This window comes from Rhodamnia argentea, chromosome 7, assembly GCF_020921035.1.
Source record: "Rhodamnia argentea isolate NSW1041297 chromosome 7, ASM2092103v1, whole genome shotgun sequence".
In the NCBI taxonomy this organism is placed as follows: domain Eukaryota; kingdom Viridiplantae; phylum Streptophyta; class Magnoliopsida; order Myrtales; family Myrtaceae; genus Rhodamnia; species Rhodamnia argentea.
Window position 1 is genome coordinate 2,343,520 of NC_063156.1, and position 15,821 is coordinate 2,359,340.

The 15,821-nt window shown below is 43.5% G+C and overlaps 3 protein-coding genes across 3 annotated transcripts; all 3 read left to right on the forward strand.

The window, feature by feature from the left end:
• Positions 1–241: 241 nt before the first annotated feature.
• Positions 242–7,366, forward strand: LOC115754256 (soluble starch synthase 1, chloroplastic/amyloplastic). The gene is made up of 15 exons (XM_030693223.2): positions 242–705; positions 1,895–2,256; positions 2,428–2,505; positions 2,627–2,751; positions 3,166–3,247; positions 4,157–4,330; positions 4,657–4,738; positions 5,042–5,133; positions 5,208–5,270; positions 5,343–5,432; positions 5,744–5,868; positions 5,946–6,054; positions 6,145–6,200; positions 6,412–6,451; positions 6,846–7,366. Exons 1-15 carry the CDS (start codon positions 354–356, stop codon positions 7,002–7,004), a joined length of 1,989 nt encoding a protein of 662 aa, XP_030549083.1. The 5' UTR covers positions 242–353; the 3' UTR covers positions 7,005–7,366.
• A 1,172-nt stretch (positions 7,367–8,538) lies between these two features.
• LOC115754257 (phytolongin Phyl2.2) lies at positions 8,539–10,106 on the forward strand. The gene has a single exon (XM_030693224.2). It carries the CDS (start codon positions 8,607–8,609, stop codon positions 9,390–9,392), a length of 786 nt encoding a protein of 261 aa, XP_030549084.1. The 5' UTR covers positions 8,539–8,606; the 3' UTR covers positions 9,393–10,106.
• A 767-nt stretch (positions 10,107–10,873) lies between these two features.
• On the forward strand, positions 10,874–11,798 carry LOC115754258 (photosystem I reaction center subunit III, chloroplastic). Its single transcript, XM_030693225.2, has one exon. The coding sequence runs from the start codon at positions 10,952–10,954 to the stop codon at positions 11,633–11,635; it is 684 nt and encodes a 227-aa protein (XP_030549085.1). The 5' UTR covers positions 10,874–10,951; the 3' UTR covers positions 11,636–11,798.
• Positions 11,799–15,821: the final 4,023 nt, after the last annotated feature.

The following is a 15,821-nucleotide window of genomic DNA, read 5'->3' on the forward strand; positions in this document are numbered from 1 at the left end:
AGTGACGCAATCTAAAATCTTTCCGTTGTTTCTCTTTCTGCAGAATTGTTCCAGTACACGTCTTTCCATGGGAAGGCCCTGCAGTCGCCCCATCACTACTCAACACGTAGCCCGAAAATGCCGTCGCCCGATGACCTGGCCAAAGAAGACGCGCCACGTCAGCTTCCCCGTGTCCGAAAGCGCGGCACCCGATCATGCACTCCGTGCTTTCCTTGGGATCCAGACGCTCACTAATTCGCTTTGCACTGCCTTATCTCTCTCTTCGGTTCCCATTCCCAAGCGATCTCTCGCGCTCCCTCTCGCTTCTTCTTTCGCCAGCTCGCGGTCTTCGCCTCTCCGGCTGAGACCTCTCGATGGAGACTCTGCACTTCGCTCGGGTGATTCCATGTAGAACGTCGCCCGCACGTTCAGTGCGAGCTGGCGCTAGCGTCTCCGGAGCGACCGGGCAACCGCGTTTCTTCTCATGCTGGAGAAAGAGTGCTGGAGCCGGCTGTGTTGTGTCGAGGAGATTGGCGAGCGGTGAACGCGACAGTGGCTTCGGTGGCTCGCTGTCGAAGGACGAGTTCGCTGTAGAAGATGGAGAGCAGAAATCTGAGGGTGGGGGTGGTGGTGGTGGTGGTGGTGATGGTGGGCTGGTGTTAGGTGCAGAGAGGGATGCCTCTGGCTCTGTTGTCGGGTTCAACCTCATTCCTCAGACACGACCCGGTAAGCGCGCGGTGTGGATTTGATTTTCTCTCGATTCAGGATTTGCTTGCTCTCTGGTGCATTTTCGTTTTCCATGGGATGACTGATAGGATTCGGATATGATCGTGCTAAACTGATTACTAGCCAAGATGATGTGCTGAATGGGGATCGTTTCATTAACCCCAACCGTTCTTCGCTTCTCCTAAGGTGCTTTACTCGGTGCACTGAGGTTGTTCTACCCAGTGAAGCAATTTAATCTATATACACATTGTTCCACGTGGCCATGGTAGGATTGATTGTTTCATCTCCCTGTTTGTTAACACTGGCAGTTGCTAGGACATTCTTAGTTTCGAACAGAAAACAGACTGGCCTGAGATCGTGGACATATTTTTCTACTGACACCGGACATTGGGATAGACAAGTTGGAACATGCTTCCCAACTTTAGTCGCAACACCTTTGGCTTATTTGCTGGGATCTATTGAATTTGCATGGCGATGTTCTTGTGGAAGCTTTGCGCTCTGACTTTTTCTTGCCCACCTTTGTTGCATAATCTATCACATGGTCATGTTTGATTTCCTGTGTCTGTTGCGGATAGTCTATTGGGATCCGTCAGTTTTGTCAAGTTGTTAGATCATCAGCTCTTTTCCATGAGTGATAATACTCCAGCACAAGCTTTTTGTAGGCTGGAAAACAACTGTGTTTAACCTTTTGTCTCTTAGAGATGTTCCGTTGAGTTCTCAGGTCAATAATTCCTCCGCCCCACCCCCCTCCCCCCCAAAACACAAACTGAAGAAAAAAAAAAGAGTTCCGTGGGTGAGCATAAACCATCATATATGCTCTGTTCGTTGCTGCCTACAACTTGTCCTATACAGCTATACCCTTCTATCAACTAGATATGTAGAATCCGAATGCATAAATCCACTACTTGAGTAGCAGCTGTGGTTTTCACATTGTACATGGCAACACACCTGGAGCCAACGCACTTAACAATGTGATTTACATGTTTCAGAGTAATTTGAACTGTTGAATGAGTTCTGCAATCCATTATGAGAAAAGGAGTTGTATAGGCATGACACCAACCTTCTCTGTGATATTCCAATATTGTTGCTTCCAGATGAGAACTTTGCGAGATTTTTGCATTGCATATTCTTGAGTCGTTCTTTGTCGTGAAATGGTCGTTATCATTCTCATATTCAATGTGTTATATAGATTACATGGAAGTTGCTACTGCTGAGGGAGACAAAAGCACTGATGAGATAAAAGAGACTGGGGAAACAGAAGGCGAAGAGGAAACCCAAACCAAAGTATCTTACAATATCGTTTTTGTGACTGCTGAAGCAGCTCCTTACTCTAAGACAGGGGGCTTGGGAGATGTATGTGGTTCATTACCAATAGCCCTGGCAGCTCGGGGACACCGTGTTATGGTTGTCTCTCCCAGGTATCTAAATGGAACTGTTGCAGATGAAAGATATGCTGGTGCTCTCGATTTGGACTGCTGCATTAAAATCTATTGTTTTGATGGAGTTCAAGAGGTTTCCTTCTTCCACGAGTACAGAAAAGGTGTTGACTGGGTATGAATTGTCTAAATGCTATTCATGATGTAATTCCAGGACCTACGAGTTGTGGATAACTCAAAACTATTTTTTCCAGAAGCCACATTAGCACGTTCGGTAAAGTTTTAATACAGTGAGAATTCTTTTGGAACCTTTGTTTCAGTGTTGCGTTGTTATGCAACTTCTCAGGTATTCGTGGATCACCCAGCGTACCACCGTCCTGGAAATCCATATGGAGATAGCTATGGTGCTTTTGGCGATAACCAGGTTATAGCATTTCTAATTCCTCTTGCTTATTCCTGATTTTTGAGACTTCAGATTTAAATCATTGTTTAACATGCTTCCTTGAAATATGGCAATGACAAGTTCTTCTCCGCTGGTTTTACAGTTTCGGTTCACTTTACTTTGCCATGCAGCATGTGAAGCCCCAATAGTTCTTCCCCTGGGTGGTCTCACATATGGGGAAAACTGTCTGTTTCTAGTCAACGACTGGCATGCCAGCCTTGTGCCGGTGTAAGTCATCTCCTTTTCTTTTCAGGAACATGACAAATGATCACCTTAGATTATGATGCCTTGATGTTGCTTCTTTCTCTGTTTTATCAGTCCTATCTTTGCTCGTGATCTTATTATCAGATGCAGTATCTTTTATTGCAGTTCCTAAAAGCAGGATCATAATTCTTATATGACGATGAGATTGCAATAATGCATGATTCTGCTTAGACCAAAATGAATTGAGAAGTTGCATGATAATGGCCAATGACTTCGGACTATATATGTCTCTTCAGTGTATGGTTTGTATGCATAATTTGCATGCGAAAAGTGAAGGATACGTTGCTGCTCACATGCTTGTGGATCTTTGTTTGACTTGCACAGACAGTCAAATTTTTTATTTCATTGTCACGCATGTTAAACTGTCTTTTGGCACAGACTCTTGGCAGCCAAATACCATCCATTTGGAGTTTATAAGGATGCCCGCAGTGTTCTCATAATCCATAACATTGCACATCAGGTAAATGCTATGTGATGTTTTTTCAAAGTGTACATCTTACCCGAAAAAACCATGAAGAATTTAGCTCATCTTTAGGTGAGGAAACTAAGGATGTTTCCAAACTCTCACTACTGACCAACTTTAGACATATAGTCAAAGTCTTTCTGATTATATTTCAAAAATAACGTACAGTTATGCGACATGGTCCCTTATGCATGATCTTGAAGGGTGACATGTACTTTAGGGAGAAATAAGAAGAAAAGCGATAACCTGTTAAGGGATATACGACAAATGTTTTTGGGGATCTTCTTCTATTCATTCCTTTTTCTTGTGAAAATTTTTTGGGTGTAGCCCAAGAAGTTGATAGTGGGATTTGTTGTTACAGCTCTGTGAAGGTTTATTAACCACTCACCGATAAATTTATTTGTATTGGATGATTAAATTCAACACCAAACATGCTATTACAGTTTTAAAGCTATGTTTGTCTTATTCGAGCAATCTTGAAGTTTTCAAGTGTCCTGAGAGAGAACTAAAAATGTGGAAGAGGTTTTTATTTTTTTACATTTTCATAGTTTTTATAGCACCCCTGCTAGCTCTGGAGTTCTTGACTGCCAGGCAGGACAGGACATAGTGGTATTTGCGCACACTTGACCAAAGTTATCTATGGTGTCATGTCAGTTTTATAGAGGAGAGATTGATCAAAGTTGACTGCTAAGAATAGAGCATATTATTCTGGATGCACACACATCGAGGGCAACAAAAAGGGTTAAATCCATCAAACGGTGGAAATTAAGACATTTGTCATCAATGAATACTATGGGATCCTTTAATTCCGACACATTTGTTCGTTTTTCATATGCACGATGCACTTTGTTAGTGATGAAGTTAATTCTAGCTGAACTAACGAATTGAACTATCTGCAATACATAGGGTGTGGAAGCTGCAGTGACGTATAAGAATCTGGGACTCCCTCCTCAATGGTATAAAGCACTTGAATGGGTGTTTCCTACATGGGCAAGAACGCATGCTCTTGATACTGGGGAAGCTGTCAACATGTTAAAGGGTGCGATTGTGACAGCTGATCGTATACTTACAGTTAGCAAGGTTATAAATGTCATATCCGTATCTGTCTGTACCCAAGACTGTCTCCTTGGACATGCCTCTATCTAGTTTAGAGTTTTTTGTTTTATTTTCAGTTTTCGAAGCTGGTCAGAGTGGCAAAAATTATCTTACGCCGCTCTGGTGAAACAGTGTTGCATGGAAGGAGATAATGATATGTCATGTTGACATTTCCCAAGTCGTGACCACCATAGCATCTATATACGTGCTAATACATCTCTGTTTCTATTTTATAGAATCTGAAGAACAATTAATTCGCATTTTATGTCTTTCATCATCACGTAATGCATTTTTCTTCCTTTCAATTGCAGGGTTATTCCTGGGAGATAACAACCTTTGAAGGTGGATATGGTCTCAATGAATTGTTAAGCAGTCGAAAATTTGTTCTAAGTGGTGCGTAGGCTTGTGCTCAGAGTTATATATGAGTCTTAATGAGTACACTGTCTTTGAGTTGCAAGATGTAGGAAGTGCAGTGTCGTGCAGTTCACATAATTTTGAGATGTTCACTTCCAGTTTAGTTGTTACTTAGAAATTGATTCTAAACCATCAATGATTTGAGGTAGCATTTTAGAAGTTATTCTGCACACATTTTGATAAATTAGCCTGTCACTAGAATATTTTTTTGCCTTCTCTGTTGCTTTTCTTAGGATCCTTGCATTGAAATATTTCTTGAGACTCTGATGCTAATTTTGACAGGTATTACCAATGGCATTGATATTACTGAGTGGGATCCTTCCACGGATGAGCATCTTGCTTCCCATTACTCTGTCAGTGATCTTTCTGGAAAGGTGATAGCCTCTCAATTTGGGACTTGGCTGTTCTGTTACACTGTCATGTTAACCAGCTATTTCATGAACTCCAGGTGCAATGCAAGATAGCTTTGCAGAAAGAACTTGGTCTTCCTATTTTGCCAAACTGCCCAATGGTAATAGTAAGTTGCTTACTAAGTGGTTCCGGTGGCAAGATATCAGTTCTAACTGCACATTAAACTTTGTAGATTGGGTTTATCGGTAGACTGGACTACCAGAAAGGGATTGACCTAATTGCTTCAGCAATTCCAGAGCTTATGGAAGATGATATCCAATTCGTGAGTTAGCTTCTTCCTGGAATTCCCCTTGAAAGTTTCTGGTTTTGTCTAGCTTTCTATGATACACGGATTATCCCCTTAATTCTCTTTTATTTGTTATTTACTTGTAGTTGCAATCTTTTCTTTCAGTAGTTCTTATCTTTCTCGAGGCTGCTTCAAGTACATGGTTCCGCAGCTCCTCAAGGATCTAAACTGAATCCTTAGTTACCGCTTCAATTTGCTTGAATTTTCTTATGTAGCATCTATAGTGTACCAGTCGTTTCATTGCCTCTTTTATCTAATTCAATTTAGCAATTGTCCAACCCATTAAGGTTATGCTTGGGTCTGGAGAGCCACGATTTGAAGGATGGATGAGAGTGGCAGAGTCAACCTACAAAGAGAAGTTCCGGGGTTGGGTGGGATTCAATGTTCCTATCTCTCATAAGATAACGGCAGGGTAATTTAATTTCAGTTTTGCAGTTCCGTATCCTCTCTATCAGGAGCAGCAACTCATTTTAGTCAATGAATGAACAGCTGTGACATTTTACTGATGCCGTCAAGGTTTGAACCATGTGGGCTAAATCAGCTGTATGCCATGAGATATGGAACTGTACCAGTGGTACATGCCACTGGAGGACTTAGGGTGAGTTCAAGCTTATGTGGAACTCAAAAACAACTCTTTGTTTTATGATTTTGTTGTATCACTCAATCATTCCTGTTTTCCTTCCCTCAGGACACAGTAGAGAACTTCAACCCTTATGCTAATGAAGGCAGCGGCGAGGGTACTGGGTATGTGGTGATCGCAACTCTCTCCCTAAAGATGATTATTTCACAAGGGATGCTTTTCATATAATCAAATTACCATCTCGAATATAACACGTCTCAACTTTTATGGGCTTTCTCTTCTTTACTAAGTGCTTGGTAGTACAGAAGTTTTATTCTTTAATCATCAGAAGAATTATTTCTTCTTTAATGACATATGATTCTGATGGATTGCCAGATGGACCTTTTCTCCACTAACAAAAGAGAGCATGTTGGTGGTAAGTTTGCCAAGGCTTCCTATCCATTGATAATTGGTTTTTGGCTTACTAAATAGCATGCTATAGCTTGATCTAAATGCAAGAAGACTTAATTCTGCTTCAGCATCATTATTTTGCAAGACATCACAATTTAGAAGTGTGGCAAAATGATTTTATATCAAGTAGTAAATTCAACATGGCTGCTGATTGGTTCACTAGACCATATTGGTGTCATCTCCAATGGAGACCGTAATAATTAGTCTAGAGCATTTTGTGTTAATTGTGAAAATGTGAGTGTACAAGATGCTTTGATCTTTCCCCGTGTTCCACACTCTTTGGTCCTTTCCTTCCGGTCGCTTGTGTTGAGGCGAGTAATGGGTTGTAAGGTAACTGTGAAGCGGCTAATCTTCTGCAGGCCCTGAGATTCGCCATTAAGACATACAGAGAACACAAAACTTCTTGGGCGGGACTGATGAAGAGAGGGATGGCGAAGGACTTCACGTGGGAGAATGCGGCAATGCAGTACGAGGAGGTCTTTAAGTGGGCCTTCACAGATCCGCCTTATGTCAGGTGAGGGGGTCTGATCGCGGAGGATCTGAAAGCCAGGAGATAAACGTCGGACGCTGCAAATCTTTAGCGTGTCAACTTGTCAAGGACCTGATCTTTGGTCAAGCAGAGCTCGGAGATGCGGATGATAGCTTTCCCTGCCCGCTTCCCTGTTGGGCACGAGTCTTTCGCTTCACTTCCGGATGATAATATTATTCGGTTTTAGGCGGTACGGTTGTCCTGAATCTTACTAAATTCACCGTAAGTTGTTACCATCCTTGTCATTACCTAAATGAAGATGTGGTGGCAAAGAGCTTGCCACGTCATTTTGTAAGCTACGTTTACTATAATTTTCCTTGTAATTGAGGAGCAAGCAACGTTCTTTTTGTACAATTTTTCTTGCCCATCTTGCCGATTTTGTCCGCCTTTTGGGGACGACGCTAGGATTACGTTATGTACCCAATTTTCACGCAATCGTGAAGTAGGGGGGACTCCATCCTACCATTCCTACTGCAATATCGGAAAATGGCGACCGCCCAGCATAAACTTCGCCGCGCCTAGACATGGAAATGAAATGGTATTCTGCCCGTAATACCTCCTAAGCTAAACTCTATCGGTAAAATGTCGAAATCTGAGTTCCCTACATGAATCAGAGATCGATCAAATTGCACGTAAAACGAGAGCAAAATTAGAACAAAATGAGCTAAGAGTATATTTGGTTTAGCATTTGGCTAAGGGACTTTGAGCTTATTTGGTTCAGCATTTGGCCAAGGGACTTTGAGAAAATGTAAATATCTTTGGGCTAAAGTCCTTTTCCAAAATGTAAGTAGTATTTGGAAAAATGTTTTTTAAAAACACATTGAAAAACAACTTTGACGTAAATACTATTTGGTGAAAAATGAATTTTGTAAAGTATTTTTATTTTTTGAAAAAAAGCTGTAAAAGGTGGTGGTGGGAGGCGATGACAGTGAGCGGTGGTGATGGCGGCGATGGTAGAGGGTGACGGTCGACGGCGGGAGGCGGCGGCGAGCGGCAGCAGCCGGTGGGCGATGGCGGCGACAAGTGGTGGCAAGCTAAGGTAACAAATTTAAAAGAAAAAAAAATTAATTGCATTTCGCAAAAGTCATTTAGCCCAAAGTACATCTAGAGGTACTTTGGGTTAAAGAGGTACTTTGGGCACTTTGGGCTAAAGAGCTACTTTGGAATAAAGGGCTTTGGAGAGTATTTAAGATACAATTGCATTTCCCCAAAGTGAGCCAAAAAATAAATCAAATATTATTTTCATTTAGCCAAGGGACTTTAGAGTCCCGATACTCATTTCCCATTATGAACCAAGCGAGGTCTAAATCTATGGTTTTCTTTTTCCTTATAAAAAAAATTGAATAATTCTGCTAAATTTAGCACGAAGTTAACCGAGGAGAAACCACAATTGCTAGTCTCTCCTTTAGTTTCAATTCGTTATCCGATCGCATCATCCCCTCTCTCTCTCTCTCTCTCCTTTTGCCAACCCTGCGATAGCTCAGAGACACAGAGAGACGAGAAAGCGAGGGTTTTAGTTTTACAGAGAGAGAGAGAGAGGGCAGCATTCCTTCGGCGTTGAATTTTTTATGAAACCTCGGGAAACCCACCAATGATCCCTCCGAACCCGAACCACATCTTCTTCGTCTGCATTGCCAGAGGAGCCTCCCCGATCCTCGCCGAATTCTCCGGCGACCCCGATCTCCGGCCCCTGGCTCACCAATGCCTCCTCCGCGCCCCGCCGCACCACTCCTCCTTCTCCCACACCGTCCGCGGTCGTTCCTACACTTTCCTGATCGCCGATCCCCTCGCCTACTTCGCCGTCTCCGACGACTCCCTCGAGAGGCCCGAGGTCCTCCGGTTCCTGGATCGCCTGCGGTCCTCCTTCGAGGAGGCGGTCGGTCGCGAGGTTACGAGATGTCCCGATGATTTGAGGTCGTATTGCTTTCAATCCCAATTCGATGAGATTCTCCGCGAGCTGATGCGGCCGGGCGGCGGCGTATTCCATTCGTGGCCTGGCTCGATCACCACGAGCGCGGAGAGTAGTAGGAACGCCAGCCTCGATGGAGGAGGAGCCTTCATGGCTCCGCTGTTGGGCAGCCCAGGGAAGGGGCTCAAGAAGAAAAAGAGGTTGAATAGCGAATCGGCCGCCGATGGCGACGCCAAGGACTCCAATTTCGAGAACAAGGTGGACGTGGGCGACCACGCGAATGGGTCGTGCAGGGATTTTCCTGCCTCGATGCAGAAGAGCTGCGTTCATTCGGGCGAGAGGCAGAGGGCGAAGCAAGTCTGGAAGAAGCACGTGTGGGTCGTGTTGTCCATCGATCTGCTCGTGTGCGTCGTCCTGTTCGGGGTGTGGCTGTGGGTTTGCAGAGGGTTTCAATGCATTGATGGCTGAAACTGAAGATCCAAGCTTCCTCCTTTTTTTGTCATCGCGCCTTGTTTTTGATTGGTAATTTTTGCCCTCCTATGAGGAATTGTCTATAGCAAGGGAGGACGACGGAAGAAGGAGATTTTCAGTTGGTCGCGTCGCCATCGCCATGCCAGGGGGATCTTAAGCAAAGGGTGTGTGTCTCCATAGTCTCTTGGAGCGTGGATTCCGGCTCTCAATTGTAAATCTCTTGTTTTTTTTTTTCTTCTTATCTATGAAAACTGTTTGATGTCGGATGAGTTCTGCAGAAAATTACATATATCCCTTGGATGTTGTATAGTTGAAGTTGATCGCAAAACCTTTCGAGCAGTAAATTGCCAAATGCGTTCGAATGCCGGAGCTAGAAATCTTGCAGTCATCCGTCTGTTTCTGGGTCTCTCCAAAATTGAGTTTTTCGAGTCCTTTTGATCGAAGTTCGAATTTTTCTTGCGCTGACCCAACTGTATCGCCTGTTTTTCTTTCTTTTGCCTCCTGTTTATTTTGACTGATGTTGGTCGGTAACTATTTATTACAGTAAGGTAAGGTGTCTCGGATGCATGACTATGCATGTTCAGTTGTTACTCTACAGCTAGACATTATTCATATCTTGTGCATTGGTTGGTGTATGGAGGAATTTCTATTGTTAGTTTTTCTTGGGTAAGGAAATTTCTATTGTTAGTTTATCACAGTTTGCACGGACAAGCAAAGCCTTCTTCTTTTCAGGGCTTGGCTAGCTGGATGGTTGTTGCCCTTTGCCCTTTGCTTCAATTCTGGGTTTCGGGCCACGCACTGGAATTCTTTGATTTTGCTCCTCCTCCAAGGAAGATTGTGGCCATGTTTGTACTGTATTTGCTCGGATTGCCAGGGTTGGCTATCATCTTTCCATGTTAGATCAGGCGAACCTTACAGTAGACTCGGCACTGGCGTAGGTGTTTCGAGCTATCTCGCGTATGCTGGGTTTAGATCAAGGTCTTTCGCATAGAGCGAGCATTTTTTTTTTTTTTTTGGAGTGGTTACAAAAATCTGACGATTCTGCCAGATGGCGGTGCGAGTTGATGATATTTCGAGAATCATCTTTGATGTTTGGGAGATCTATAATTGATGTCAAAAGTCGTAAAGAAAACAGAGAGCAAGTGCACAAATCTCAGACAGACCAACACCCAAAACTAGCCTTTGCTGTCACGATTCAGGTTTAAAGAAGAGCGAGATTCGGAGAACAGATTGAAGTATTGGAGTCTCATAAGCTTACGAGCGACGAGCTCCAAGATTATGACGTGATTGCGGTAAAGCTAGGAGGAGTTTCGTGGGATTCACGTGCCAAGGAGGAAAGAGGATAGGGTGGAGAAGAGAAGAGGGAGAGAAATATCAGAGGAGATAAATGGATCCTATGGCAGCCAATGGAGTCGTTCCACGTCAGCTTCCACGCTCATTCCCACCTTATCCCAATTTGGAACCACTTATCTCTCCTTGCCCGAATCTAAAACCCATCTCTCTCTGAATTCTGAATCTGAGCATCGCAAACCTTCGTCTGACCAAAAGAGCCAGCCATGTCTCTCACCATCCCCACCAATCTCTCCAAGCCCATCGCCACCCCGAAGCTCACCCCCTCCAAATCAATCAGGCCGACCACCCTCGTAAGATGCTCCTCCTCCTCCTCCTCCCCTGATCAGGCCTCCTCCACCTCCGCGGCGTCACCTCTCAAGGCCTTCTCCGCCGCGCTCGCCCTCTCCTCCATCCTCCTCTCGGCGCCGCAGCCGGCTGCTGCCGACATCGCCGGGCTGACCCCGTGCAAGGAGTCGAAGCAGTTCGCGAAGCGGGAGAAGCAGCAGCTGAAGAAGCTGGAGTCGTCGCTGAAGCTTTACGCACCGGACAGCGCCCCGGCCCTGGCCCTCAAGGCCACCATGGAGAAGACGAAGCGGCGGTTCGAGAACTACGGCAAGCAGGGCTTGCTCTGCGGCACCGACGGGCTCCCCCACCTGATCGTGAGCGGGGACCAGAGGCACTGGGGCGAGTTCATCACCCCGGGCATCCTCTTCCTCTACATCGCCGGGTGGATCGGGTGGGTCGGCCGGAGCTACCTGATCGCCATCCGCGACGACAAGAAGCCCACCCAGAAGGAGATCATCATCGACGTCCCCCTGGCCTCCCGCCTCGTCTTCCGTGGCTTCAGCTGGCCCGTCGCTGCTTACCGAGAGCTCGTCAACGGCGAGCTCATCGCCAAGGACGTGTGATCGGAATTTTTTTATGCATGTAGTAATCGGATGGCACATTGGTCCCTATATCTTCCGTACTTCTGTTTCTTTCCTTCTTCTTCCTCTCTCTCCTTTTGTTTTTCTAAGGTTCTTTTGTAAATTTTGATTGTGGATGGAAACATGGCTTATTCCAATGCATGTATGGAAGCCTTTTGGGTAAGACAGCATGTATGGCTTCCTCTGAACATAGTGAGAAATGACATGGCTTTGTCACAAAAAATAAAAATAAAAATAAAAATAATCATCCATATACCAAAATGATTTTTTTTTTAAAATGTTTTTTTCTTCAAACAAACGGGCCTCGTTCGTTTGATAACAATGAATAAGTGTTACTTTACGATTCTATCACGGACTATCCGTCTGTCATGATGTTTGTTTGCTCTAATACCTAATTAGACAGAACTAATAGCTATTACGACAAACACCCATCTCTTCTTTTCTCGTCATGATATTTGTTTGTTCTAATACCTAATTAGACAGAACTAATAGCTATTACGACAAACACCCATCTCTTTTTTTCTCGTTCGCTCAATCAATGTTAGGTTATTAATCACATTTGATATGATTCTAAAATAAAATATTCGATAAGGTAAAAGAATCGATGTAATAAGTAATTATGTTGGTCCAATCTAAATGCCAGCAAATAACAAGGAAAGATTGGAGGTGAGCAAGGAACACGAATGGAATAAAGCCAGAAAAAATTGCTGCTCTTTAGCAGTTCCATCGATTGACACACTGTCTTTGCCATCTTCAGTTCTTTATTGTGGATACCGTCACCCATTTCATCGATGCTTTTGCCTCAGCTCATTGGATCGATTGCTGCGATGCCGACCTGCGAATCACGATCTGTTAATTTTGACTCTTGGAGCTCAATCATCAACCCAAAACTCCCAAACCCCAAGCGGTAATCCATGCCCAAATTTGTAGCACGACTTAGATTTCGATACACGTTTGCCAAACATCTGCAATTGATGGGGAATTTATTAGCCACGATAAACCCCAAATCGTACACATGTTACAAATTTACCTCAAACTATTAAAAATCATATACTAATACATCTGTTATAAATATACCCTCCATTAATTTTCGTTCAATTTTCCAGTCAAATTGTCAAGTTGGATGGTACTTAACAGTTGACGAGTGTTACCGATTTGGAATTTTTCATAATCAAAAAATTAGTTTGGGGGATAAACTTGTCATACATATATTAATTTATTATTTTTCGTGATATTAATTCTGAATTGAACCGTATAGCTAAGATGAAATGATGCCGTTGTTTGTTCTCCTTAAATCGTTCTCGTCGGACCGGTTACCTGTCTATTTTTGCTTCATCTACCCAGGATTCGACCATTAAAGCGTCATGAACAGATGGTACGTTTGTGCCTCATGCAAGTCCTCCAGCATCTCAACTGTTCTTTTGATCACCAATAACTCAATACATGTGCAACACATCTATCCTTCATTAATTTCCAATAAAAAGAATTTACACCACCAAGAACCCCAAACAAATTGGTAAACTTACGATAATCGGAGAGTTTAAATCTCAAACCGGTATATCTGTCCATTGTCACGTGTCATTTAACTCTGCAATTTGATGGTAAAATTTAACGGGGAACTAACGGAGTATAAATTTGACACATGTGTACTAACTTGAGGTTTTTCTTGATAGTAAGCTAATAAAAGAAATTGAGCATCTCTAGGCCTTCATCAAGGTCCCTCGGGCTCAGCACTTTAATCAGTTCCTTTAATCTCTTCTTTAGCTTCTCATTTGTTGTATTTCTGGGAAGACCAGTCATAAACCGAGTTTTGATTCAATCCCAAACCCTTCAATTTTGTCAAATGAGTCCTCAACATTTCATGTTTCATCTAATCAATTTTAGCCTGAAATTGCTGACATGTACGCCGACCGTTCCCGCTAGCGCTGACTTGGACAATTTTTGTAATTTTTTTTCCCTACTTTCATTTTCTTTCTTTCCTTACAAGCCCGGCGACAGTCGCTGGCCAACCCTCGCCCATCACGGGCGAGGTTTCCGAGCACGAGCATCGCTGTACAATTTTCGAGCAGGTTTCACCCAGTAAGGCAGGAAAAGAGAACATAACCCCTCAACGGATCAAGATCATCTGCTGTTTCTGTCTCGATTCCAAGATCCGTTTGCATCTCTCCGCCGAATTGTATTTTATTTTCTTGGTACTCTGTTGCTTAGTAACCACTCTGTGGAACGACTCATTCCAGAATGGCCGAGTCATGCGACGCCCCCACACGCACCGGTAAGCCTAACATTAACAAACACTCGACAGCAACGTCTGCAACTTAATCTAATCACATTAAGTTAGCAAATCGATTTTTAGCACCACCTAACGTTGTTCTTAGCAAAACTTGTCCGCCTCGCAGCGCTTTGGACGGACCCGCACCGACACATCGAGACGCGACGCAGGTTGTCCAAGATCGGATCGGATCGTGTTGCCTTTTGTCGGGCAGGGACGCTGTGTAAATTCGTAATGGTGGACAACCGCTTTCAGGTGAGTGCTCATCACATCCTCCTCATGTCTTCATGCGGTGATGTTTCCATCAAACACTTCACCGGATGAACGACTCCTTTGGCACGATCGAAGACTTAGAATCATGCCTAAAAGGGATGTTTAAAACGACTTCTCACCTCAAAACCATCGTGTGATTGGCGTTCACGGGGACGACGGCAAAACTGATGGGATCTCAAAACTCCTGCAAGGCTTAAGGAGCAAGCTATGTCACTAGACAAGCTAAATGTGATCGCGGTCGGTTGCAATTGTGTTCATGAGGCAGTATTTTGTGTACCGAATACATCGTGGAGAGGTCGGGGCCAACCATTAACGCGAGCTTTTTGGAATTTTAATACCAAGTTGGCTGGATCAGGATGTGATTTGTGCGGGTATGCTGAATTAGCCGAATAGGTAGGTAGCCCTCATCAGACCCATTCGCCGGCGCAAAACTGTTTGCCGCCCACCTGTGCCCACGCAATGTGCCATGCCATATCCTATGGAGGTTGCGCGAAACTTAACCGCGACGTCCCGGGCATGGGCGATATGAGATAGGAGACACATCCACCGTTCAACATCTATTACCTTGCTCCGATGCCATCGTAGGCAATCCTCACCCCCACCCGAGCTCGCCACCGATATGATATAATTTATCTGGGTTGCGACTCACATGCATCCGTACGAGCACGGCTTTAAAACATGGGTCCCGATTTGAGATTTCAAGAGATTCGTCTATCAACACAACGATTTGAGTATGGACATTGTGACAGGAGAAACATATCCGATTTCCACTAAGCCACGCAGCTAATACATAAAATTCGTTGATCTTTGCATGCAGCTCGTTCTGATTCTCCCCATATGTAGTCTCCTGTACATCCTGATCGTCCTCTCTTGTTGATTGTGAAGTGTTTCTATCATTATGGGATGATTATCTAAAAAATAATAAATTTAGTGTATGATGGCTAACTCAATTTTAAGCCTTTCAATCGTGCCAATTTAGTCCTAAATCTTTTGACGATTTACCAATATAATCATTCGGGCCGATTTGATCGGAAATTGCTGACATTAACGCCGATTATCCTACGTGACATAACCGGTATTGACATGAATATTTTTTGTATTTATTTATTCATTTCCTTTTCTTTACTTTATTTTTTAACTTTCTTTTTCCTTTTTCCCTAGCTACAGGCAAGAGTCGGCAAGACTCGGGGAGGCTCTTGCTAGATATGGGCGAGGGCGGCATCGCGCCCCTCACCGTCCACCTATCACCCAAGCTTGCCAATGGCTGTTGCCGACCACATGGGTAAAAGAAAAAAAAAGGAAAAGAATAAAAATTAATGAAAATTAAAAAACTTGCAAAAATTATCTATGTCATGCCTGCGCCACAAGAATAGTTAACGTTCATGTCAGCGATTTCTTGCTAAAAATTGACTAGAATGACCACATTGACAAATCACAGCACAGTTAAAAAGATTTTTAGACCAAATTATTCTGTCATACAACAGATTTATAACTATTTAAACAAATTTTTTTTTTGTAAACACAGAAAATAAAACACTAATGTATCGGCATTTGGTCCAACCACGATCTTTAACTTTACTACCTATCCAATTTGAAAATAGAATTAATGGACCACCATTAAAACCC